General features: G+C 36.1%; 1 protein-coding gene across 1 annotated transcript in view; it reads right to left on the reverse strand.

Moving 5' to 3' along the window:
- The window catches only part of Znf804a (zinc finger protein 804A), a 207,866-nt gene extending 191,762 nt beyond the window's left edge, over nucleotides 1–16,104 (reverse strand). Inside the window, exon 1 of the mRNA XM_021156869.3 lies at nucleotides 15,691–16,104. Coding sequence (XP_021012528.1) covers nucleotides 15,691–15,801 — 111 coding nt within the window. The 5' untranslated portion in view covers nucleotides 15,802–16,104. The remainder of the gene's footprint in view (nucleotides 1–15,690) is intronic.
- Nucleotides 16,105–25,424: the final 9,320 nt, after the last annotated feature.

A 25,424-nucleotide genomic window follows, 5' to 3' on the forward strand; every position in this document is an offset into this window, starting at 1 on the left:
GAATTTTCATAAAAAATAAATTAAATAGGCCTCGTGATATTATCAGTAAGTCTTTAGCATTCAATATGGCACAAGATAAATGCTTAAACAATAAAGAAAATAATGGGCTTGTTCCTGGGATCTGAAAGTAAGTTAGTTATGTTTTTTTTAGGTAAATATAAGCCAAAGTTTTTGATAAGTAGCAGAACCAATCACAGGACATTCAGTGCAGAATTGATCCTAATACAGGTAAACATAACTAAAACCTGTGACAATGAACAAAGATGGTTCCATTCATGGGAACAACACCATGAATACCAACAGGAAATTCTGATTTTAATGTGTTCTATTTACAAGAGTATAATTGGTATATATTTGTTTTGCTGATTTTTTAAATAAATTCATGTTTTCAATGACCAACCTTTGGTATGATTTTCACTTAAAAAAATCTAGAATTATATTTCATGAAACTCTTCGCTTCCATATATTTGCTTCTATTAAATTACATGATGCTTTTCTCAATTTATTCACTAAATAATTCCTTTGATATTAAACTCAATTACTACACATAGGAAATGTATGAAATGATATCAAATACATTATATCTAATTTCTACATGAACATAATCTTCAAAGGTGTTTGAAAGGAAATTGACATTAATTGACTTTTCCTGTAAAGGTTGTATTTACAACTGTCTCTTTTTCTTCTTTGAAAGTGAAGCTTTGTATTTCCATCCTTTCTGTGAACATTAGACTGTTACCTTTAAAATGTTTTTTATTATTCAAACTAAACGTTTTTATGGTTTTCTTCTTTTTAAGTAACAAAAAAAAAAAGAAAAGAAAAAAAGAAAGGAAAAAAACCCAACTTATTTCTTCTGCCTCTAAAAGGCAACCATTGTGATGCTGTCAGGTGAGTGATGGGCAGAGCAGGACTTCATTTCTCATGCTAAATAAGAATGGCTGACATCTAAAATACTTCTGGAAAGATTCCATTGAAACCCAGCCAGATGAATATTATCCCAGAAAAGCAGGAGTCGCCTGCCTACCTTTAGAAAAATTAGATTCCTGAACTGTACCCACAGGTACTAAAATTCAGTAGTGCTGTACAGCACACATTTTCAGAATACTCAGATGTTAATGAAAACCATCTAGGTTTTTATTGGCACTTTAGAATTGCATAGAATAAGGTACGTGTTTACTTCCAGTCTATCTATGCCCCATCCCTTTTTTTCTGGCCAATTTTCTGTCATTAATTTTCTTGAGTTTGTTTAATCACTTACTCTAGTCTAACTTGATTTCTCATGTTTAAGTGAAAGGTATGTATCCATACATTTTGGGAAGTCAGAAGAACAAGTACTATTTCAAATAGCATTTTTATTTTCTGTAAACATAAGTCAGCTGCCACTTTTTAAAGTCAGCATAATCTCTAACTACATTCTTATTTGATATTAAACATAGATATAAATAAGGATAGTAGTCCTCTCGACCCTAATAAGAAAACTTTCCTTTACAACAGCAGAGACCATTACAGGAAACTACAGCTAATCAAAATGCAAAGCTGTGAGCCTTTCCCAGTCCTTACATTTACAATACCAGTCCTTCACTTTAGACTCAAAGATCACTGTGAAAAGAAGTCAGCAATATTGTTAAAAGCCAGAAGCAGAGTTTGTCTTCTTTCTTTTTTTTAAAGTTTGATATTTTATTCTTTTACATTTCAAATGTTAGCCCTTTTCCTAGTTTCCCCACCTAAAATCCCCTATCCCTGCCACCTCCACCTGCTCACCAACCACCTGCCCACTCCCACTTCCTGGACCAGGCATTCCCCTATACTGGAGCATTGAATCTTCACAGAACCAAGATCCTTTCCTCCCTTTGATGACCAACTATGCCATCCTCTGCTACATATACACCTAGAGCCATGAGTCCCACCATGTGTTTTCTTTGGTTGGTGGTTTAGTCCCAGGGAGCTCTGGAGGTACTGGTTAGTTCATATTGTTGTTCCTCCTATGGAGCTGAAAACCCCTTCAGCTCCTTGGGTCCTTTCTGTAGCTCTTTCATTTGGGACCCTGTGCTCAACTACACCTACAAAGTCTTACCAACATGAATGCCAAGCCATTAGCAGAAAAAGAACAAGAACAAGAGTAGATATGCCCCAAAGAGGCATCAACCCTACACAGAAATTTGCATGTATACAAGGCATGCTGAGAACCTGAGAAAAGTCTCCCCAAGGGAAGAGCACACCAACTGGTAATCAAATATCCAATAATCGGCCTTCGAAAACATATGCACAAATAATATTATATGGACTAAGCAAGTTGTATTATCTGTTTGTGTGTGTGTGTGTGTATCTATCTATCTATATCTATATACAATAATTGATGTAAAAGAGAACATGAAGTTGAAAGAGTGCGTGGAGAGATATGCATTTTGGAAGATTTGGATGGAGGAAAGTGATAAGGGAATGATGGAATTATAATCTCCAAAAATAAAAATAATTAAATCTAACAGTTGTGATGTACTAAACATGAATTGGCACTTCTCCACCTTTTATCCCTTGGTTTTTTTTTTCTTTTACTCTTTAAACAATACTTTCACTCAATTTGCCCATTCATCTAAATTTCCTTAGAGATTCTTCAATAGACTCTGTCATCATGTTCTGTCACAGAATAGCCCTTCTAAGCCACATGGCTAAAATAGTTTGCCAGAAAGAGGAAGCAAGGGTAATTAGATTCACTACTTCACTCTCGATTACTAATCTTGCGGTTGCTGAGAAAATAACTGAGTATGTTGAAGACATGCTCTACAAATGGTATCTTTGCTGAAATCCAAAAGAATGCTGACCAGCATAGAGAATATATTTCTGCCATTGTGGGTGTTTTTAGAATAGTGCATAACTGTGTAGGTTACCTTTCAAATGAGAATAATTATGAGGCTTAAGAATGGTGTCACTAACAAACATGCAGGATCGCAGCCTAAACTAGCTTGGGGCTTGGTAATCCTGACATGCAACCATACTGTTATTTAAGTTAATATAGGTCTCATAGAAGCTGGCATTCCTCTTAAATGATTTTGCTTTCTCCCCCTCAATCCTTTTACCATCTCCTTTTTATCTTCTTCCTTTCTTCCACTCCCATCCCCATTGCTTCTAATTTCTTAAATCATGAGGACTCTGAAGCTTTGTCTACTAGATTAATTATAATTTTTCTGTATCATATGAACATGAAGAGCTCTGATATATCAATTGACTTTATAAACAGTATGTCTTCTTTTTGTTTCTGATCTTTGACTTTTGTTTTCTTGCTTTCAGAAAAGAATGTTTTCCCAGTGGCCTTGGCCAAGGTTTCTAGATTTCTGTGAATTTCCTGAGGAAAACATATTACATTTAAAGCTTAACAGAAAAACAACATCTTCTTCTATTAGGAGCTAAGTGTATGTTGGAAGCATGCATGGAAGGAAAGGGTTAACATCTAGGAGGGAAGAGGGGAAACAAGAAGAGAAAGAAAAAGACTTTTCTCAGAGTGTACATGTGCCTGTCTGTCTTCCCAGGAGCCGTGAAAGCACATTGTCCAGATTTGACTTAGGAAACTGAGACAAAAGAAGATTGTCTTTAAAGTTTCTATAGGTTATAAAGCATATGTGAATTGAATTGTTGATATAGTATTTTAATTAGAGTGATTATATATAACAAGTAAACAACATTCTCACATTATCTTTTGTCATTAAAATATGCTAGGCATTATAGCAAAATTGATCAATTTACTTTGATGTTTCATTGTTATTTACTTCACTTGCCCTATCCTATAGGATGATATGAAAATAAATTGTCTTCAATACAGTTTACTAGAAGAGTGGTATGTGGTATGCATTTCTGAAATGCTGTTACTATTAGCCTACATGTAAACTAGTCTCCTGGGTGTTTTAATGAGAACAGGGATCATAGTATCCATTCTTCTAAGTGATGATGTCTAAGTAAAATGTCTCTTTTATATTGCATCAATAATTGCACAGTGATTAGCAATAGAAATACACCAATGTGATTGTATGTAACAACCCCCTTTCGGTCAAGATAGGTTAATTCTCTTCTTATGGGAATGCTTGGTAAAGGCTACAACTATTCACTCACAAATATTTTCATATAATTTCCTTTATCTTTTTTGATGATGAAAGATTAAACATATAATTCATGCGTAAAAATTAATGAATCTTGTCATTCTCTATAGGAACACACACTCTAATAAAAATAGAAGAGACCTCACTGATTCTGCAGTTTTCCATAAAAAATCTAGAGAGACAGTAGGACAAAAGCAAGACATTTCATAATTTCACATATTCTTTCATAGTTTAGCTGTTTTTCTTTCAAAATGACAGTCATTATGCTACTCTAACTTTGAGTAATTGAGCAGTCCTTGTAAGTTTCAATTGAACTAGATTATAAATTAATTAAAAATTGAAATAAAATTGCCATTGAAAATTATAAAGCTACTACATTGAAAATACTAAGGAGAACCCACAAACCGCAATTTCAAAATGCAAAACTGGCACTTTCAAAGTCAAGATTGACTGCCTGCCAAGGGCTTTTTGACATACATTCCATGTTACCATGATTTTACTTTATGTAATACATGTGACTAAGGTAGAGAACTGTCACAAATTAACATGGGGATAAGCACTGGGATAAAACATGTAATAGACACATCACACCATTATCGTCTTTATATAATGAAAATTAAGAATGACTTTAAACTAATAAAACAGTGATAATTATTTTTGACATGTTTATTAATTTGGGGATATTTACTGTTTGAAACGTGAAGCAAGAGGAAATGTTATGTCGCCCCCTAGTGTAAATATTAATTTTGTAAAGTCAGAACTTCAGTGATAAAAGACCTTGAAGGCTTTTTACCATGGACACAGAAACCATTGGAGACAGCAAAAGAAACCCCAAACTTTTCCCTAAGGAGTTAGCTTAGAATGATTTTTATGAAATTTATAAATTAAAGAAATGACTGATATCTGAAAGTTTCCTTAGAGTTCTTATTTATCTCCAAAATCAAATTCTATGCAAATTGGGATGTTTTGTGCATTATTGACATCCATATGTAAGGAAGGTTTCTTAGAGTTTCATTGCTGTGAAAAGACACCACGACCAAGACAATTCTTACAAAGAATAACATTGCATTGGGGCTGGCTTACAGGTTCTAGGTTCAGTCCATTTGTCATCACCGCTGGAAGCATGGCAGCGTCCAGGCAGGCACTGTGCCGGAGGAGCTGAGAATTCTACATCTTCATCCAAAGGAAGCTAGGAGCCAACTGTCCTTCCAGTCTGTGCGAGGAACATCTCAAAGCCTACCCCAACTGTGAATCACTTCTTCCAACAAAGCCACATCTTCCAACAAAGTCACACCTACTCCAACAAGCCAACACCTCATAATCATGCCATTCCCTGGGCCAATCATATTCAAACTATCACAGTGACCAATGAACAGACACTTCTGGAATTATGTCAGCTGACACATTTTCATTAAACAGTGTAAAGCTTCATATTTAAGCCCCCCTTACATATATGTACAAACTCTCTCTCTCTCTCTCTCTCTCTCTCTCTCTCTCTCTCTCTCTCTCTCTCACACACACACACACACACACACACACACACACTTACTCAGGAAATATTTATTATCTTTAAAACCCTTCCCAATAAGTTATTCAAAGCCTCCTGATTTTCATATACTTTGTAAGGTACATGGCCAAACTCACAATACCAAATAGTTTCTAAACATTCTCAGTTGTGGAATTCCATGATTTTAGATTTCTTGCCTGAGAAACACAAATACTACATACAGTAGGGATGGTTACTATTGACCGAATGATTGTTCCCAAATGCATTTATTAAAGTCCAATAAATGTAATGCCATTAGAAGATTTACTTTTTTAGGGGTAGTGGTTGCAATCATGAATCCTTCACAACCTTGGTGCATGTTTTAAGAGTTAGATAAGCTCACATTTCTCTCTTCTTTCTACTATGTGAGCACATAACAGGTGCAGAAAGAAACCCACACCACACCTGACAATACACAGCATTTTCATTTGGGAATTCTCAGCCTCAGGTTCTGCAGCTTAAAACAATATGGACTATGACTGAACTTGTTATCATTAATAATTTGACTCCCAAACAGCTGAATTTGGGAAGTCAACTTTCGTAGTTAGAATAGAGATGATTTGTTTTCAGAGTACAACAACAGAGTCCAGAAAAGTTCTCAGGATCTTAGAAATCATGCATGAGTTAGCTTCACAGGAAGAGAAAAAGTGAACACAGAGACTCTGGCAGCTTCTGACAGGACTCCTGTTTGTCACCCTCCCCCATCCTAACACCTCCGCTGTCTACTATGCTTCATCTAACTGGACCTTCAGTTACACTGTTCATCATAAGAAATTCATGCAATATGAAGGGGGAAAGGAAAATGCAGAGGGGAACTCTCATAAGCAAGGCAGTTGGAGGTCAGTACAGAAGGAGAAAAAAAGAGGAAAGGAGACGAAGGAAGGAGAAGGAGGAGTAGGAGAAGAAAAGAAATGGCAAGCTGCCAAGGTGGGGGAGAAACCATTTTTCTTATCCAGCTGTGAAGCCTATGAATCACAGCAATGAGCTCTATGGCAGGATATATACAAAAGTAATACAGTGGCACTCATGTGTTTTGGACAAACAATAACTGTCTAATTGAACTTAAGCGCCCTCAATAACAGGAAAATGATGTCTGGTACTGGACACCTAAACAACTACCTGGATCTAAAGAAATCATAGATCCTAGAAGAGAATTTATATTGGAACTATACTAGAACTGCATACTTTCTAGCTATATTATGAAACTTATTCTTCTACCCACAGATAAGAGTCATTCTTAATCCTCACAGAAAAGCTTCTCTTCTTGCAAATTACAGAAAACTACAACTGGACAGAAAACAAACATCCATAGGTTGGATCATGGGGAGCCAGCCCTAAGGGATACATATACAACACTGCTCTTGCACTTCAGGCTCCTCAGGGAACAATGAAGAAGGGACAACAGGAAGATTGTAAGAGCCAGAGGAACAGGAAGTCGGCAGTGAGACTATGTCTCCTAGAAATGGCTGCTTAAGCAAGACCTGATCAAGGACAACATCAATAGAAACACTAATTCAAAATGAGGAAATTCCATGGGGTCCCACCTGTAGACAACAACAGGCAACACGTGCCTGCTAGGATTTGGGGAATTATTCTCTCCTAGAGAAGGTTCTCTAGGAGAGATGGTTATCCATTACAAAGTCATCAGACATGATATTGTATGGACACAAACAACAATAACAGACTCAGCAGATTGTATTTATATATTTGTGTGCTTATGTCTCTATGGTTATATTGGTAACAATAGTAATCAAGAAATGAGCCCATCAAGGTAAGAGACATGGGAGTTGTTGGAGGGGGAAAGCAATAGGGAAAATGGTAGATCTTAATTACAAAATATATTTTTAAAGGTCAAAGAAACAAAGAAACGCAGAATTCTCTAATTCTACCTCATTTCCTAGCTTTCATTCCCTATCTAGGTTATGATTTTCAATATAATTCTCTATATTTTCATAGGACTTAAAACTGTTGGCTCATGTTCTTTTAATGTCATAAATGTCTATTATCAATAAGTCGCAAAATTTTCATATTTCTCACTCTTATTCCACCTAAAGTCTATATTGAAAACATGACTACCCCGACATTGTCTCAGTGGAAAATATGTCAACTCCTAAAGTATCTACAAAAGTGACAGTGTGTGAGTGTGAAGAGGACAAATATTTCCACCATTGCACAGTGATACTGTCTGATAACTTTCCTTGACTCTTACATTCCTAAAGTGCCATCTTGAATTCACATTTCCCTGATGTCCCTTAATCCTTGTCTGGGTGCCTGGGCTCTGATCAACTTGTCCTCTGACTCGTCTCTGTGATCACCCATTCCTTGTCTTATCGGAGACTAAAAATTGAAGTTCCTAAAACTTCCACTCAGGAGCTTGTCTGGGTCAAAAAGTCAGGAGAACATCAAAGGTTTCATCCTAGGAATGAGATGACACAGACTGCCACACAGTCATATCTTATCACAGATGAAAACAGAACATTTCTCATTACTACATAATCTCATCCGCTATAGAATATAACCTTCAGCCTCCTACTAGTCTGTTCTAATTGCCATCAACATGACAAATGCTAAGATAACCATAAACGGGCTCTAATCACAGTAAAAGTCCAGAGATTTCTTCATAAGTGTTCATGTCTCCCACAGTATATTTTACCTTGTAAAGACAAATGTTACCTACCAACATTCTTCCACTACAACTATAATCGAGGTAACCTTGAGCTGGTGCATATCACCATAATTCTGTGTGTTTTCAGGAAGAATTTTTTGAAAGATGGAAATTTTAAACAATTCTATTTAAAACATACTTAAGAAAAACCCTTATGCTACCCAAGCATTATACACTACTAAAGATTAAGTATAATTTTTTCTTTCATTTAAAGTAAACCTTAATATTTTACCTCAAGAAGTATTCGTGTCATTAGCTGTGGGGATATAACAGAGAGTAAGGGTGATGCTTTGCATAATTATAACGGTATGTTATAGGAAGGAAGCAAGGAAGGAAGGAAGGAAGGAAGGAAGGAAGGAAGGAAGGAAAGAAGGAAGGAAATATATATGAGTGTTTGTGTGTGTGTGTGTATAAAACAATAATCATAAGATTTTTATTAATAGCAGAAAGAGTCACAATCAGCTCTTGATTTAACCTTTAGAGTTAACGTTAACTCACTTATTTCCTCTTACATCCAACTACCTTCTTTGTATTTTCATATTTTAGTTGTCTTATTGAAAACATTTTATGAGCTGAAGTTTTGCACATCAGAGTTATTTGAGTAATTTAATTCATAGAAATGGTAGACTTCTTTGTGTATGGGAGAGTACATGTGTCAAAACACACAAGATGTATAGGAAGGAAGTAGTTCTGTAGTGCAGTGAGTGGTCCATTGGAAATGTGGAAATGATTGGTGGACTAGAAATGAGCAAGAGCAGAACGAGCAATCATAAAGTAAAATTTCTTCTTTTATAATAAACCTCAGTGTTTGATCTGATAGACTATCAACAAACAACATGAAACCAGCTTCTATAGGCTAAATCTATAGGCTATCTGGGTGGGTGGGGGAACAGCCTCTCAGACCCAAACAAAAGGGGGGAAAGAATAAGGAACTCAGAAAGGGGGTACTGAGAAGGGAGCAACATTTGAAATGTAAATAAATAAAACAATTTAATAAAAAAACTTTAAGTTAATAGAGTAGAAGCTAACTATATTTACATAATTCATCACCGCAATATAATTAGCATTTGGGTGATGAGTGGCTAGTGTACACTGAATTCTACATAGCTCATTTACTAAGACTGCTAGGAATTGAAGCACAGCTTTACTACTGCAAACATTTAGTGTATGAACTGTACTTACATTGAGGAAAGTATGTACCTTTCTTCCAAAGAAGCCAGCCATTATTAAAGAGTTCAGAATAGTACATCCGGTAATGGACAACATTTACTTTAACAACTAAGATTAAGTATTAATTATTTATTACCCCCACTTTATCTTATGTTGTGCTAGAAAGTAGAGAACAATACATTTATAAAAATTAATGAAACCTTGTCAGTTACGAACACCATCAGAAATACATTATACAGTATAACCATTAGTTTTTTGTTTTGTTTTGTTTTGTTTGTTTATTTTGGATGCAAGACTCCCTTTAAAATCAAAAGAAATATATTAAATGATTTCAATAGAATTTTCAGAAAGAAAATATAGTAAAATTATACTTTAATCATATTCCTTGTGGTTGGCACCATTAAATGTGATAGACAGAAACATATAATCCCTTCCTAAATTTAAGTTACAGCGTGCCAGAAATTATAATTGTTATATTCTCTGAAGTGATTTATCAAACTTCCAGAGCACAGCATTCCTCTTCCATAGCACTATCTTCCATCTGTAGGTCACTAGAGGAAACTATCACAATGTTGTAGCATCATCAGAATTATTTTAATTATTTAATTATTTTAATGTCTAATAAGGCCATTAATAAAATGGTCTTCACCTAAGTAAACTAAACTTTTTGGTTCAAATTGTGTTTAACAATAACTACATGCTAAAACTGCATTTAAAGTTAATTTTGAAAATACTAAAGACAGTAAGAAAATACCTAAAGTATTGGCAGCCTAACTGAATATGTTTTTTTAATTTTATTTTATTTTTATTTTTGACGTTAGAAATTGAGTCCAAAACTTCATGAATGGTAACTGTGTTATGTAACATTGAGCTTTATTCTCAGATAAAATTTGTTACTTGTAAAATGTGGAATGTATCATCCTCTATTGCTTATATGCTTAACACTGCCTAACATATCTGATCTAGATATTGCTGCCAACTAATCCAACCAAAATGTGACAAGTGAAGATGGAAGACATTATGAATGTTCTTCAAATGATGTTAAGACTTTTCACTTCCTTAGAGTTAGTCCAATGAAGAATACATATAGAAACTGAAAAGTGATTTTATATCTCTATAGGAAACTTTGATAGGTAGTATACATAGATTTAAATGTTGTCATTATTTTGAGAAGGTAATATTAAAAAATAAAAACCCTACCCAGCAATAAAAACAGATCTCTGAGGTCCAGGACAAACTAGTCTACAGAGACAATTCTAGGACAATCAGGACTACATAGAAAAATTCTGTGTTAAAATAATTAAAGATAAAACAGCAGTGTAGAAGTAATAACCTAGAAAATATTATTTTCAACTAATACTGAAATTCTAATTTTTAAAAACACTACATACTAAAAAAAACTGCCCCAATAAATATAAATATAAAAAGTTAGTCCCAGTATAAAACCCAATTAAATTGTTGGACTAGGTTTTCCAGCATTTTTAGATTAAAATGCAATTGGCAACTTCAATAATATACAAAATATTGGTGCACATCTGAGGAGTAGAGACAAGATTCTAAGTAACTACTCAAATTACGTAAATAGTTATTGAGTTGTTTTACTATTTAATAGAAGCATTTCTTCTTGATAGTGTTCCATACATGTGTTGAGCCATGAAAATAAACTTTTAATTATTTAGTGACTTTTCTCATTTGAATAATATCTCTAAGGATGTACATGCTATAAAGTTTTGCTATAGTAACAGAAAAGAGTAAATGGGATATTTAGTTCAGAAAAAAAGATTCAACATAGTCATTAATACTGAATGCATGATTTTTAAAAGATACTTGCAAGAGTATGTTATCACTGTATGAGTGTGCTCTTAAAGCTGATGTCTATGGACACTCTACTCAATCACCTGATTGATTCCAACCTCACCCATGAACTCTTCTGTAGATAGTAATCTGTCAACACTAATATTTCAATGTCACCAAACTCAGAAATAGGTATCTTCACTCTTAGAGCCATAAGGTGTACCTAAAACAGGTTTCAGTGAGTCAATGAAACCTTTCAATCATAATTTCTAGGAGATATAGGAAAGGTAAGTGAATTGCTTGAAAAATCAAGTTAAGTTTAAATGACAAAAGACCACATGGTATATATATCAAGGTCAACCTAAATCTCGTCACTTCTAACTTACTCACACAAATTAAAGAAAAATATATTTCTGTACTTTAAAATTAATACATAGACAAATATCCTGAGTTACAAGAAATGTGGAAAATGGGAAGAAAGTTTAAAGGAGAATCAAAATGAGCAAGAACATTAAACACAGATCACTGGTGCCTCTAGAAATTTGGTGCAGCTGAAACATCTCAGTGCAGTTGAATAAACTAAATAGCAATAACTGAAAACCAATCAATAAATTAACTTCTTTTCTTACTGAGCCTGGGACTTCCCATATCAAAAATGGTGGTCATTATAGAACCTTGATAAAAAGTTAGGGATGTTTGCCCACTTGAGGATAAGAAGCAAAATACATCTAAATTCATATTTTTCATTTTTAATTTAGCACTATTACTCTGTACTTGGAAACAAGAAGAAAAGTAAAATGGTCTCAACTGTACATGACACAATAATATCTTTAAGTTAAATTATCACACTTGTCCTTTTATGCTCCATGATTTATAATATATCATAAATTCTGCATCATGACCTTGGCTTACTGTGTGATCTTCCACCACTAGTGGTTCATTTTTTGTACTTTAATTCAGTGATATTTAAACACAAAATGAGACATAAAAATTCCAAACGACTAATAGACACAATGCAATAACAAATAATGACATCTCAAGTTCCTAATGTCAAAACTCATACTACACATTGAAATGACATAAATATATATTGCATATCTAATTATATATTAAAACATTAAGATGTATAAGTAGGTCAAATAATTTCTGTGTATAAATTGCAAAATTCTATTAACAAATGAATTTATTCAAAAAATGCAGTTTCTAATGCAAACTAGTTGAAAACAGACTGCTTAAAAGATTTATTCAAGATCCTAAACTTTACTTACAAGAATTTGTGTCACTAATAAAAGATTAATTTCTCATTCCATGATATTAAGTTATGTAGTTTGTAACAGACACAAATAAGTCACTTTACCATTCTTTTTTTTTTTTCTTCAAAGACATTATGTAAGCGGAGGCTTTTGAATGTATTAAAATTGCTAATTTGGAAAATTTCATGAATAGGTTCAAGACTCTCAAATGCTGTGGATACAGTGGGGTACAAATAGGTGCATTACACACACAACCATACCTTCTCATCAAGGTCTTCGTTCTACAGGAGAGCTGCCATTTTTGCTATAGGAAGTCACAGATTAAGTATGAGAAGAGATTAATTTCTTGAGTGGACTTCCTCATAGTTGCCATTGAATTCATTAATAGATATGCTTTATTGCATATAGGACAGAAGCAACAAGCCAATGACACTGGAATCTATATAAAGTAGATGTATTGCAAGTAACTTTTTATTTGTAATAGCACACCACATTGAAAGCTCTATATGGCTAGTTAATCTCAGGAATAAGTGTAAGTTATAAAATTGCTGTCATTAAATCTGAAATTTGAAGAAATTAAGAAATACACATTAATCAACTGGACATTGAAAATAATTTAATTTCTTTGAGAAAATTTAATTTGTTTCTGTGAGTGGCTTAAGTTATATCTCCTTGAAATTAAACATGGACACCATTCTAATTCCTTTATCTTAGAGGAAAAATCCTATATTAGAAATTAAACTATAAAAGAATATAAACAAGTTTCCATTATTGATATATGAATGTAGGTTTTAAAATGTTCTATACATTTAATACAACTGCTTGTTAACTTAAAGACTAAAACATTAAAACAGACAACCTTGAATGTATCAATTTTAACTTGAAGATTTTCATCATATGGTATATGCCAATTTTAGGTTAATATTTATGCTTCATATTTCTTAAATTTCTGGATGAAGTATTTTTAATTAAAAACTATAGCATGTAATAAGGGCTCAAATAATTTTAGATCCTGACAAGAATACATCATTATATAAGTTGAACAAGTCTTTATTACTTAACATAGTTCCTTATCAATATATCTAGACACTCCAACTATACTTATGGGTGAGTATATATCTCATTTTTCTTACTGACAAAACTCATTAAAAAGTACTTAGAGCACATAAATATATATTCCCTATAAAGAAATTGTGTTAAATAGAGTTGATTACAGCTGTGAATATTTAAATCATGAAATTCGCACACACACAGTAAATTCAAACAGGGTAGCTTATAAAAGTCTGGAAAGGTCTGTCATGAGCACCCCTACAAGTTTCAGTCATTACAGTCATGAGAAACATTATGTGCTTCATTTCATACTGCATCTCTCCTGCTTATTGCTTCTGACATCTACATATATTTTGATTTATCCATCTCATTTAGGTGGCTGCTTTTAATGTGCCCATTTTAATCATGAGATTGCACCGGCAAAATTCATATTTAATCTGCCCTTTGTCAACATGAGGGAGGAAGGACTCATTAGCTTCAAATACACAGCAAATAAGTCACCACCAGCAAATCTGGTCCCTTGAAAGTCTAAGGAGACTGAAACAGCACAATGAAGAGCACTGTAACAAGTTCAGGGCTGGCAGATAACTGCTCATTTTTCTGTGAATTCTTTACTGTTTTAGCTCTACACAATGGAAGTATCTCCCTTGTCTAGTTCTTTTGCTTATCCTTAAATTATACTTAGTTTAATGTATAATGTTGAAGAAAGGGCTCTTTAAAATATTAGCTGACCTCTCTGAGAGTCCAGACAGTTTCAATAATCCTTCTAGACTCTGCCTACCCTATAGTACTCAACTAATGAAGACTGAAGCATGGGTTCTCAGTGCAACAGAAAGAGCAAATAAACACATCCTGAACAAGAAAGACATCAAAGAGTACATCCAAATGCACCCCATGGGTGTCTCAATCCACTTAAATCTTCAAATGAGAACTTTTCATCCTCGAAAAAATAGGGAATTATTTATTAATGTGTATATACTTTTAAACATATAAAGAATGTGGGGCTGTAAAAACTATATTCGCTTTTGGACTACGTGTGTCCTTGACTTACTCTACCTATCCTTTCAGATAAATACTAGGAGAAATCTAGAGCAAAGTCTGCCAGTGGGCACAGACTTCAGAAAGTCTTCCACTTTTACCACCTGACTTGGGCTGGACTCTCAGTGCACATACTAACATGACTCCACGCTACTGCTTTCTGCCTTTGGGGAAGTGTGTACTGCTCCTGACACCCTTGCTCATGAGAGTTGGTTCTGTAGGGAGGCTTTGTGGATGATGTGGATGAGACTTTGTGGACGATGGGATTTGGGTGGAAAGTGGAAGCTACTCCCAGCACATCTTCCACTCATCAAGAGCGCTTTTCCTGCTGGGTGCTGAAGGACAAGCTGTGCTTGTCAGTGAGAATAGCTGTGTGGGTTTTGTTTTCTAACATGCTTCCTACTGTCTGTACTTGTGACACAGTGATCACCTTCCACCCATATCCCCAAACTCTAAAGTGTGACAAGCTGCAAGTAGTGGGCAGATGGGAATATTCTGCTTAGCTTCGTACAGAAAACTTCTCAGGAGAGAAGTTTCCTGTCAGTCCTTCAGCGAAGAGCCAAGAGCCAAGAAGCAAACTCATTCCGAGACCCTCACTCAAGCCAGCCACTTCCCCTAAGCTACCAGCCACATGGCTCGCTGCTCCATCAGACACCCACACCTCCATTCACCTTTAAGCTGCTTACACTGAAAGATGTCACAGGATCACTTGGGGTTAGTGATCCTTTCTATTTTTAGGAGGTCCTGTTGAAAGAAGGAGAGGTTGATAATCTTCAGCACTGTGGAGTGTGGTGGACAGAGAGCTTCATGAAGTGTCAGGAAAACATTTAGGCAGAGCTTTCCTAAGATTCCTTCCTTTCCTACACCGGATTCTCATCCCACGCCCATCAGATAAATAAATGGAATAAATGAATTCTTTGCAAACCAAACATCACTAAAGCTCCCAAATCCATCAGTCAACTCATCCCTCCGGATATGCCCTATTAGATGAGAGAGAGAGAGAGAGAGAGAGAGAGAGAGAGAGAGAGAGAGAGAGAGAGAGAGAGAGAGAGAGAGAGAGAGAGAGAGAGAGAGAGAATGAATTACCAGAGTTTTGTTCCCGTTCTTGCTGAGAGGGCCCCGGAAAACTCCCTTGATGTTGCGAAAGTGTCCGTTGCTGAGATGCGTGGAGCTGATGACAATGTAGTAACACTCCATGGGGCAGCCGCCGCCTCTCCTCCGCAGCCGCCGCTTCCACGCACCCGCGCCCTCAGCCGCAGCCGGGGCCGGGAGGGTGGGCTGAGGATCGCGGCAGGGCGAGCGGCCGGCCGTGCGCTGGCGGCGGGCACGCGGGTTCCTTATGCCCGGCTGCTGTGCGCGCCCTGCCGCCTCCGCATGCCGGCCGCGCTCGCCTGGAGATAGGAACGGGGACGTGGAGCCCCTGGGGAGGATGCAGCCACAAGGGGGGCCGGGCCGGGCGGGACCGGGCGGGAGCGGTCAGAGCCCGCGCTGTAGGGCGCAGCCGGGCAGCGGGAGCCGCCCGCGCGGCAGAGGCAGCGGTCGCAGCATCCCCCGCGCCGGGTGCCCGCACTCGCAGTCGCTGCCGCTGGCAGGCATGAGTGTTATTATAGTGCGCGGCGTTGCCGGTCCATCGCACTGAGCCAATGGCAGGGAGCCACTGGGCTGATACTGAGAGCTGTCAGAGGAGTACATCTGTCACCCGCCACCTCCCCCGCGCCTCCCCCGCCGCCCGGACCCACGGCCGCGCCAGCCTGGCCACGAGTGGGAGTGCGTCGCGACCGCCAGGGGCCGGGAGGCGACGGCCGGTTACAAGTGCGAGACTCCTGCGAGGTGCGGGCGGAGGTTGGGGGGTTGGGGAGCAACGCGACCGCAGCTTCTGCTCTGCGGGTTGGAGTGCGGGCGGGGGAGCAGGGGAAATAAATAAATTAATAATTTAGTACCCAAGCCATCCGCTTCCAATTGCAGCGAATCGGGGCAGGTGCCAGGTGCCTCTGGGTTTGGCTTAGGGGAGTCTGCGCTTTGATGCATCTTTTGTATGGAATACCCCGCACCCCCGCGCCCCCCAGTTACACATATCACAAGTGCTATGTGCTAAGAGCTTGGGGGAGGGGATTTGTGGCGACGCGAGTGGAAGTGGGGAGAAGGGAGAGGCAGGGATTCCTGATGGATGTGTTCCCATTCCTGGCGCTCTCCCCTCATCCACCTCCCCTGGGAGCATCAGTTCTTCCTAAATTGCCAAAGCTGAGAGGAAAAGGATGCTTTGCGGCAAAAGAAGCCGCTGCCAGGAGCTCCCATGCCAGAGAGGTGCTGAACAAAAACAGAAGCCTTCGCCCTAGAAGCGACCTGAAAGGAAAAGCTGCACACAAACTCCTGCGCTTGTCACAGAAAGTAGGGAATCGGGTCTGCGGTCTTCAGCAGAGAGAGATTCGGGTTGGATTTTAAAGGGTCAAGGCAGCCATCAGCAAGGACTGCTTCTACCCTACCCCTTCCCAGGTGATCCACTGTCTTGTGTAAGTTTAGCTCCTTAGAGGTGGTGGAGTGAGAGCACCACAGATACACACACCATAGATCTGCTACTACCATAGGACTCATTAGTCGGCACTTAAAACGATCGATACCAGGCATGTGAGGCTGGGACATGGTGCCTTCAATGGATTTACTGAAGGCTTTATTTCCCTTTTGCTTTGAAAGGCTTAATTGGTTAAAGCAGATTCCAGACATTCTGATGCCCCTATGACAGAGCAAACTGCAGTCCGATATAAGCTGTGTTTATCTTGTTTATCCGTGGGTCAAGATTGAAATACGGTCTAGTATGTGTGCCCTATATAGAGAATTTTATAGCAATTTTATAGGTAGCAATGACAGCCCCTTCCCCATAAGCCATAATATGGTACTTAAATGAGTCTGACAGTTTGATTTCACTTCTTCAAAGAAGATAGAATGGAGGAGTCTTGCTAAAATAGGTGGCAGTCATGTGAGTGAATTATAAATTATAGGGTATAGCGGGGGAGTGTTAGATTTATATAAAAAGAAATTTTCCACGTATCATGCTTCAATTAGAAAATACTTGATGCGTATTGATTAAACCTCATTATGAAGTGTCGGTTATTTCAGAAGAAGCAGACAAAATTTCTCTGATATCCACTTGGGGGAGTCGGGAAGTCTTGGGAGAAAGAGAAGTAGAAACTCAGAAAACTTGTGTGCTGTGTGGAGGAGGAGGTCACCCAGAAATATGTAGGACTCAGAACGAACACAGTTACGCTGGAAAAATAGGCAATACTGGAAGTTAAAGGAATTTCTGACTCTCTTCACTTCAGAATTGTTTATTATTTATTTATTTGTTTGTTTGTTTGTTTGTTTGTTTGTTTACCAGAGCATGTAGGCTTTCTCTGCAGGCATCACTTGAGATGGACTGAAGACTCAACTATATATTTGAAGTTTTCAAAACATTATTAGAGAGGAAAATGTACTGAGTTCCATGAAGCAGTACAAAGACGTATCTTAGGGAAGTAAAGACACACCCATAAAAGATCGAGCCATATGTATTTAATTTTTCTAAGTACATAACTCAAAATAACGTAAGTTAGGCTAGTTTGCAAATAATTTTTACACAGAATACTTCTGTTGTGATGGTCATATCTTTGTAGCCTAGAGCTCAATGTTTAGTTCAGAAAATGAGAAACAGCTACCTGAATTGTTCCAGGGAACACTGGACATCAGTTGTGTCAAATGTCATATTGTTCTTTTAGAGGAAGTATGTACATGTTCATTATATGTTCACATGTACATGCATATGTGTATAGTATGGTAATATAGACATGTGTATTTATATACCATGCACACACATATACATATACACCCATATGTACATACTTACCTAAATAGTTATGCTGTCAATATTTTTCAATTTGTTCACAAAATCTCAGATAATGCTGAGAGACTGAAACTCCAAGTTAATCTAATTCCTGCATCACTTGGTTGAGGCTTAGGAAGTTATCTAGACAGCAAAAGCATCTAAAGATTTATATGACAAGAAATAGAGGCTGCATGTGAGTTCTCAGTGTATGCCTACACACAGGCATACTATAAAAATATACTCTAGTGAAAACCTCAGCAATTTCTGGCTAGAATCATTCTCCTGTCAGAATATTTTCAACTTTTACATCCTTGATATAAAGAAGTGGGGCATTGATCACAGGAAACCTTATTTTTGAATACATATAACAGCATAGATTTACCACCAATTCATGAAGGATGCAGTTATAAAAGAATGTCAAATAAGTGTATGGAATATAGCCATATTGTTTCTTTATACATAAATAAATAGTAACTCAGTGCAATTACCACGCTTCTATACCTATAGTTTGAACAAGTTAGTGTTCATAGCCAAAATAGTCATTAAAATGAAACTAGTAACCATACTTAATAGTCACTGTGGCCAGCAGGCTGTTCACCATTACAACAATATAATATTTTTTAAGAAAACCACATTATTGTGGAAAACATGCTTCCAATACTAAGTAGCAAACACTGGTTAATGGTGATTTTATTAATTTTTATCAAGTATTTAATATAAGGCTTTTATTCATCTAAAGAATGCCCACTGGTTTTGCAATAATAACTTAAAGCTATGTGGTCTATTTCTATTACTTAAAAACTATCCTGGTATCTTAACACTTTGAGTAACTATTGGCATGTGTTGTTTTAGAGAGCCATGCCATTCTCATTTTAAAATATAATTTCTTTTCTACAGCACTCATATGACTTAAATATATAACTGCTTATTATAATATGCATACTCAATATATCTTAATCACAAACTGTTTAAAATATTTTATGGATTAGTTATATATCATTTGTGCTCAATTCCCAACTCTGGCTGAAAAGAACAATTAAAATTTTAAATATAAAATATGCATTAGTCTAAGATATGTAATTTACTTTTGTTTCATCTAGTTCAGTTTTTCCTCTTCTAAAATTGCATTTAAAACATAAATAAATAAAACTTCCTGCACTTTGTGCTTGGTATCACCCACCACTCCTTCCTAAACTCAGACCAGATCCGGACATCAGGCAGCAGCTATGCCCTGAGCATTGCTCTACATGTACACCTAGCTTATCCTGATCTTCATGACAGCGGTGTTACCCTAATATAAAAGAACAAGATCTCAGATAAAGAGAAGACCAATGGCTGGATCCCTTGGTCCTGATTCCTTACCTTGATTCACCCAGCACAGTTGATTTCAAGTGGATAAATCCAGTCTGTGAAGTTAATGGACGCCATATGTTACAACCTCCAGTTACTGTCATAGAAATCACTAGACATTTTTACTCTATTAAACAACTCTATTTTTACACTTGCAAACAACTTTACAGAATTCATTTGAATGACCCCCAAATTAGGTCAAGTTCTGAATCCCAGTCACCCGGCTTTATGTACATTCTCTTAGCTGAGTTTTTACTTTTCTGCTGGTTATCCTTGGAAAAACACACAAACAAACAAATAAATAAAATGCATCTGTCATGAGTGTCTGTGATAGATTCTCGTAACATTTTGGATGAAATGTATAACCATCTGACTAGATAACATGTAACTAAGTGCTTCCTCTGTTTGTGTTCAACATTTACACATATTTGGAATTATGCTGATGTCAACAATTATTGATTTCAGTATGTTGATGCAATAAGGAAGAATCATGTAATTCCACAGATTGATGACTTATTTGTTCTAATGTAAGGCCAAATTATATCATGGCATCCTTATAAAAGGTGCTGTACATCTAAATGGGAAACATATAATGATGCTATCACCTCAGACCATGCAAGGAACCATGAACTTCAGACACTTTGAGACCAGTTTTGACAAACAGTCACAAACAGAATCATGTTTAAGCAACTTCAGCAAGGCAGTATCATCTGTTATAGTAAATTAAGATTGTAAATTGGATATTTTGCCTGTTGTATTTTTATTTGCCTTCTTTCTTTGTTTTGTTTTTACATAAGTTCTATAAGCATATGGGGTTGTATAATTAGTTTGATGGTAACAAATTTAAGTGAAATTATGCCATGAGTAAATTTCTCTGTGAATAAATCTTTTAGGAGAATATTCACACTATTTAAATATGAGAAACAATGCTATAAACAAGTTACAAAGTATATTATATATCAAATAAGCAGTACTGACCTTATCTTCAGGCAATAACAATATTGTATGGCTTATTGATTGATGATAATTTACAAAGTTACTGTCAAATTCCTATTCCCTTAATTGACTCCATACAGACATTTCTGATTTTCTATTTCAATTTTATATGCCGAAACACAAAACTTAAGCTCTGTAAATTCAATAACACTCAATCAACTACAATTTAGCCCAAGACTTAAAATTCTCCACTGTGAATGAAAACACACCACTAATTAACTCCACCAAGTTGCTGATAATATGCCATATTTAAATTAGAGATGTTACAAAGTCAAATGTATGTCAAAATCAATGAAGTTTAGAACCAAAGTTTCTGTAAACTGTTATGGCCATCTCACAAGAATTAAATTCATCTTCAACTAAATCAACCCCTTGAGATGGTTTCTGATTCAAAGCCTTCTAACTTCTTTTATTTAACCTTTCAACTAAAGTGAATATACGAGCTATTATCCTATGTATTTTCAAGCTTTAACTTTGATTCTCAGATAGCATACTTACTCAAAGCTTATAATAACCAAGCATAACAAAACCCCATCTTGTTTTACTCCTTCAGTGGGTGGGTCATAACTATTTCTGTATTGTGGGAATGGAAAAAGTAAGGCAAAGGTAAAATTATTTTTCTTTTGTTCAACCTTAAAAGGTAAATAAGTTATTTACCCTATAAAATATTTTACATATTCCCTAAAGAAATAATATGTGGTTGTTCTCTATACCATATTTAGCAAAAACTGATAATTTCAAAGCCTTTTCCCCTCTTTCCTTGTCAATTCTTCTAAGTACCCTGGGAGAAGAGCCAGAATATGCTAATTTAAGAGCCAAAGCTCTATTTCCAACATATTGCCAAAGAAATTGATGGAATTGGATGCTACATAACATTTTCACCAAAAGGAGTAGCATTAAGATATATTATTTAATGTTAAGAAAGGAGCAATTTTTACATTTCTATGTTTTATAGGATTTTGAAAGCAATATAGTAATATGTGTCAAAATTAGAATTGTGTATAAATTTTGACTCAGCTATGTCATTACTGGAGCTTGCTACACAGAATATGAGTACGTGTTTAAAAAGATATTTATCAGGAGGTTTTATACAACATTGTTCAGTTGTTTATCCTTATAAAAATCTAGCTATCCACAGGAAGTAGTTACATAACACATTATATAAGCTAAACTTCTGAGAATCGATTAAATTATAAAGCATATTTATACCCATTGATTTGGTAGAATTACTTATTTGGTTTTTTACATAGGAAATGTAAGCAGCAAGTCCACAAAGCATGTAATATAAATTTGATTTGTACATAAATGAGTAGATACTTAAAAATATATAAATATATATTTCAAATATATATAAAACATACTTAAAATATTAACAAGTGCACATATGTAAAGAAATGTATCATATATATATGCACATATATATACATATATCCATACACACACACACACACACGCACATATATATATATATATATATATATATATATATATATCCACACATGTATATATATATGTATATATGACTGTGTTTGTTGGTCTAAGAATGAGCTTAAAGATAAAAACATAAGAGAAAAAACCTGGGGAGGAAGAGAATAGGCACACATTCATAAATGTATATATATATAAATATAAATATATATATACATAAATATATATATATTCATAAATAAATAAATAAATAAATAAATATATATATATATTCACACCTTGGTAAAATCTAATACAAAAGGAAGATAGCAAAGGCTCATTGTAGGAAGAAAGATTGAAGTATTTTCTGGGCTTTCCCTACATCTAAATAATATGTAAACAGCTTAAGAGATGACATAATTCAGTTAATGTTTTTTAAACAGGGAAGAGACCCTACACCAAAGACCAAGAAAGAATATATAAAATGGTTTCAGTGAACATTGACATCACAGAAATTCATCTAAGCCTTTAAATGGAGATAGTAAGGTGGGAGCAGTTTGAACAAATGCATTTAGAGTTGAAATTGATGGTACTAACTATCAGATTGGTTGTGATATAATAGACACATTAATAAGTAAAATATTTTGACCCTAGCAAATGAGAGAATAAGGATATGATTTTCTGAGACTGGGAAGTCTAGAGCAAAGTAATATTCTGAAAATGCTAAATATCAGATTAATTTATGGTATTTGGATTATTTGTTGACACATAAGTAGAACCAATAGAGATTACCTGACATGGAATACAGACACAGCATTGAGATTTACTTTGAAGCAATGAGCATATCAGTAACATTTATATCTGTGTAAGAACACATGAGGTTATAAGGACATCCCCAGAACAGGGATAATACGAGGCAAAATGTCCAACAGAAGAATAAAAGGTTCCAAAAAGAGCTTTAAAACCAAGAGCACGTGAAGTCCAGAAATGTCCCTATAAAAAGGTGGACAGAGGGGACTGGCTTCAAAAAGGGATAATGCTCAAGCAAGGAGAGGTTTGCAAGGAGATGGTGTTCATAAAGAATGGGAAGTCCGGACTCTAATTCCATACAATTCAAGATATGAGCTGAAGATTGCCATCTGGAAAGTCATTTGTGACCTTAAAAATTATTTTTACGATATAAACAATGCATTGCACAAAATTTGTACAAATAAAACCACAGCATAGAATTCCTCCTACTAAGATTTGAAAACTGTTGTGACTTTATTACTGAACACATTTTTTTAAAAAAGGCCTAGAGATCATGACAATACATTTCCTAGTAGGATAGATACCAAACTGCCCTCATTTTCTCATCTTTCCTTTTCCAATAAGATTAGATGAAATGCCCAACAGTGGAGAGAGGGAACTTGTACAGTCTACCTCCAGTAGAACGATAGAGCATCAAGTGGAGGGATGGAGTTGCCATCCCACAGTTGAAAACTCTGACCCAGAATTGTTCCTGACTGAAGGAATTGCAGTGACATAAACGGAGAAGAGCCTGAAGGAAAGGAAGGCCAGTGACAGGCCCAAATTGGGATCCAGCTTAGGGGGAGGCCCCGAGGCCTGATACTATTGCTGATGCTATGGTGTGCTTACAAACAGGAGCCTAGCACAACTGCCCTCTGAGAGGCTCAACAAGCAGCTGGAACAGTCAGATGCACATACTTACACCCAGCCATTGGCATGAAGTCTGAGACCCCTGTGGTTGAAATAGGCAAAAGGTGGAAGAAGCTGAAGAGGAAGGCCAGCAGTCTCAACTAATCTGGACTTCAGAAATCTCTCAGAAATTGAGCCACAAACCAGGCAGCATACACTAGCTGATATGAAGCCTCTGACATATATAGCAGAGAACTGCCTGGTCTGGCCTTAGTGAGAGAAGGTGAACCTAACTCTCGAGAGACTTGAGGCCCCAGGAAGTGAGGAGGTCTGGTGTTTAGGGGCAGGGACATCCTCTTGGAGTCTAGGGGAGGAGGAGAGGAGGGGAGAAGGTATGGGGTGAGGAAGAGTCAGAAAGCAGACCAGGAGGGGGATAAAAAATGGACTGTAAAATAAAAGATATGATAATAATAATAATAATAAATTAGAGCAACACACCACTTTGACTAAGATTTCCAATTTATGTAGTCTCATTGACTTAAAACCAAATAAATGGAAACCATATATAATTTATTAACTTATCAAGGTGATTTATAAGTTAGTAAACTCAACTTCATATAATAAAAGCATAGAAGTCCACAGACCTTATCCTCTTATCATGATGACCGATGAACCAAGGATCTGCTTTTGGTTCTTTCAGTCTGGTGGGGTTCCCTTTTTAGGTCACAGTCTTATGCTAATACTTTTGCATCTTCATATAGCAAAGTGATCAGAAATTTTCTGTCATTTCCTAGGAGCCTACTAATCCTTTCATAAAGTGATGATATACATAATCTAATTGCATCCAAAAGTCTCACTTTCATGTGCTACCATATTGAAAATAATAAATTCAAGATACAAATAGTTTCAACATATAGGACACAAATATTCAGTCATGAATTTACAAATGTAAAACAAAACAGCATGATTTTACTGGCTAGTATTAAATGTACACCTTACAAAACTCAAAATATTTAATAGTATGTTATGAGCATAAATTAGATTTTATAAATGTATTTATATTTCATTACTCATGTACACCTAACTTATTATCTCAAAGAACTCATTTTATTCCCTTTTTGACATGTGTAATTTACTTCTCTCTCCCCCCACCCCTGCACGCACATGAGTGCATGTATGTGTGTGTGTGTGTGTGTGTGTGTGTGTGTGTGTGTGTGTCTGACGGAGCACACATTCCAAACCACGGTAGTGGAGGTCAGAAGATAACAAGTGGATGTCTACTCTCTCTCTGCCATCCATGTGGGTCATACGAATGGAACTGAGATTACTCAGACTTGTCCACAGGTACCACTACCTCCTCAGCCAACTCCTCATCCCTGGCCTATTTTTTCTACCATTCTTTCATTTGTGGTATGACCCTTAACAAGCAAACTGAGGAGAGTTGTGTTTGCCTTTTGGATGAATCAATAACATTTTATGTGCTTAGATTCTAAGAAGATTGGGAAGAAGTGGAGTAATAAAAGATTCTTTTATTGTTTTTTGTTTTTGTTTTTGTTTTTTTTTTTTTTTTTTT

This window comes from Mus caroli, unplaced genomic scaffold, assembly GCF_978045245.1.
Source record: "Mus caroli unplaced genomic scaffold, Mus_caroli_1 scaffold_2, whole genome shotgun sequence".
NCBI lineage: Eukaryota > Metazoa > Chordata > Mammalia > Rodentia > Muridae > Mus > Mus caroli.